The sequence below is a fragment of the Bison bison genome, unplaced genomic scaffold, assembly GCF_000754665.1.
Source record: "Bison bison bison isolate TAMUID 2011002044 unplaced genomic scaffold, Bison_UMD1.0 scf7180017856906, whole genome shotgun sequence".
NCBI lineage: Eukaryota > Metazoa > Chordata > Mammalia > Artiodactyla > Bovidae > Bison > Bison bison.
The window spans coordinates 37,845-39,808 of NW_011487479.1; the positions used below are offsets into that span (position 1 = coordinate 37,845).

Consider the following 1,964-nt stretch of genomic DNA (forward strand, 5'->3'; position numbering starts at 1 on the left):
GCCACGAGCCAAGGAATGTGGGCCACCTCCAGAAGCTAGACAAGGCAAGCAAACAGACTCCTCCCTATAGCTTCCAGAAAGAAATGCTGCCCTAACAACATCTTGTGTTTAGCACAGGGAGACCCAGGTTGGAGTTCTGACCCTTAGAACTGTAAGCTAATAAATTTACATCGTTTTAAGCCACTTCATCGGAGAAGGCGATGGCACCCCACTCCAGTACTCTTGCCTGGAAAATCCCATGGATGGAGGAGCCTGGTAGGCTGCAGTCCATGGGGTCGCTAGGAGTCGTACACGACTGGGCGACTTCACTTTCACTTTTCACTTTCATGCATTGGAGAAGGAAATGGCAACCCACTCCAGTGTTCTTGCCTGGAGAATCCCAGGGACCGGGGAGGTTCTGGTGGGCTGCCGTCTATGGGGTCGCACAGAGTCAGACACGACTGAAGCGACTTAGCAGCAGCAGCAGCAAGCCACTTTGTTTGTGATAACTCATTATGACCATCATAGAAAATTCATCTGACACAGTTAATTGGTTTCCTTCCTTCCCTGTCCCACTTGCTCACTGCCCTGGTGGTATTTCCTGGTGTCACCTCTGAGAAGAACTACTTGCACTTGAATCCTAGTTACAGAATCTGCTTCTGGGAAAGCCCAAATAACAACGTTGCCACTGTATTTCTCTTATTTATATATGTATGTGATCCTATGTCTTTTTAACCTGCAGAATCATATTCAAATTGTCACTGACCCAAACCAAAATATAAGTGACTTTTAAAATCAAGACTACATTTTTTGTGCATTAAATCATCAGAGCAAGCAAAGGCACATAATAAAAGTGGTGATATAACTGACAATGATTATTAGAATTCCCACTATGTCTGGAAATTCTGAATTACATGACTCTACAGTAAGTTGGTATTGACAGCCTCCAAAGTGAAATCCCTAACTCCAGACACTGTCCATTTCTGACCTGTTGTATAGCTACCCAGTTTATGCTTCTAAAGACAAACTTCATTATCTCTACTTGCTCAAAAACGTCAGTATCTTCTATTGCCTAATGTCCAGGCTCCTTACTGGAATTCAGAGCACTCCAATATCAAACATCAACCTCCTTTTCCAGACTTCTTTTCTACTATTTCCCTTCAAATAACACTTGGACTCACCAAACCAGACTCTTTGCTATTCTAAAAGCAATTTTCTTCCCTTTTTTCACGTCGTTTCTTCCATTTGGAATGGGTTTCAATCCATCACCATAAAGTCAAATCCCAACAGTCCTTTAAGGTTCACGTATTTCCAGTATGCATCAATACATAAATAAACAAATGCATAACAAATGAAAGCTCCCTGTGTACAGGTTAGCCTTCTTATCCAATCATACACCCTGGTAACAAGCATTAGGAAACAGCTAACATGATGAGAATGGGGACTACCCAAGCTGGTTTCCATGCCTTCTTTTATTTGGTTTTGCTTTTGATTTGTTTGTTTTACTTTATATTCTGTGCTCTGCCAAACATCATGTTCTTCCTTTCCTGTCAGTAACTGATTTCTCTTATTAGTTTACTTACCGAGGATATTCTGTTCCCCAAAAGAAAGGCTTCTGGAGTTCTCCTGCTGGAAATCCTAGGAGAAAGACAAACACAACTGTAAGGGATATAGAGATTGATTTGATGATGAGTACCTGACTGTAGCCTTAGTCTTAGAGTTTCAAAGGCCCATCAGAAAGGTACTCCTCATGGAGCTGGGAGCCTTCGAATAGATCCAACTGCCTCTAAGATATTAATTCAACTGAGTTTGAAATCAGTGTCTTCCATCAGTTTCAAGGAGACCATTTTGTGTGGATACACTATGGGCAGTAGTGCAGGCTGCTGTGAGAGGGGTTCCTTCAGACACAGCACATGAGAGAGGCTTCCAGCTGTCCTGCAGCTTCCCCTGACACAGAAAGGGTTGGCTTCACAGGTGCACAACCC

The 1,964-nt window shown here is 42.9% G+C and overlaps 1 protein-coding gene across 1 annotated transcript in view; it reads right to left on the reverse strand.

Annotated features, from left to right (window-relative positions):
* LOC105002976 (metalloendopeptidase homolog PEX-like) overlaps window positions 1-1,964 on the reverse strand; it is a gene marked incomplete at its 5' end in the record, with an annotated part of 38,491 nt that overhangs the window by 16,092 nt on the left and 20,435 nt on the right. Inside the window, one exon of the mRNA XM_010859839.1 lies at window positions 1,563-1,617. Within this exon, the coding sequence (XP_010858141.1) occupies window positions 1,563-1,617 (55 nt within the window). The remainder of the gene's footprint in view (window positions 1-1,562; window positions 1,618-1,964) is intronic.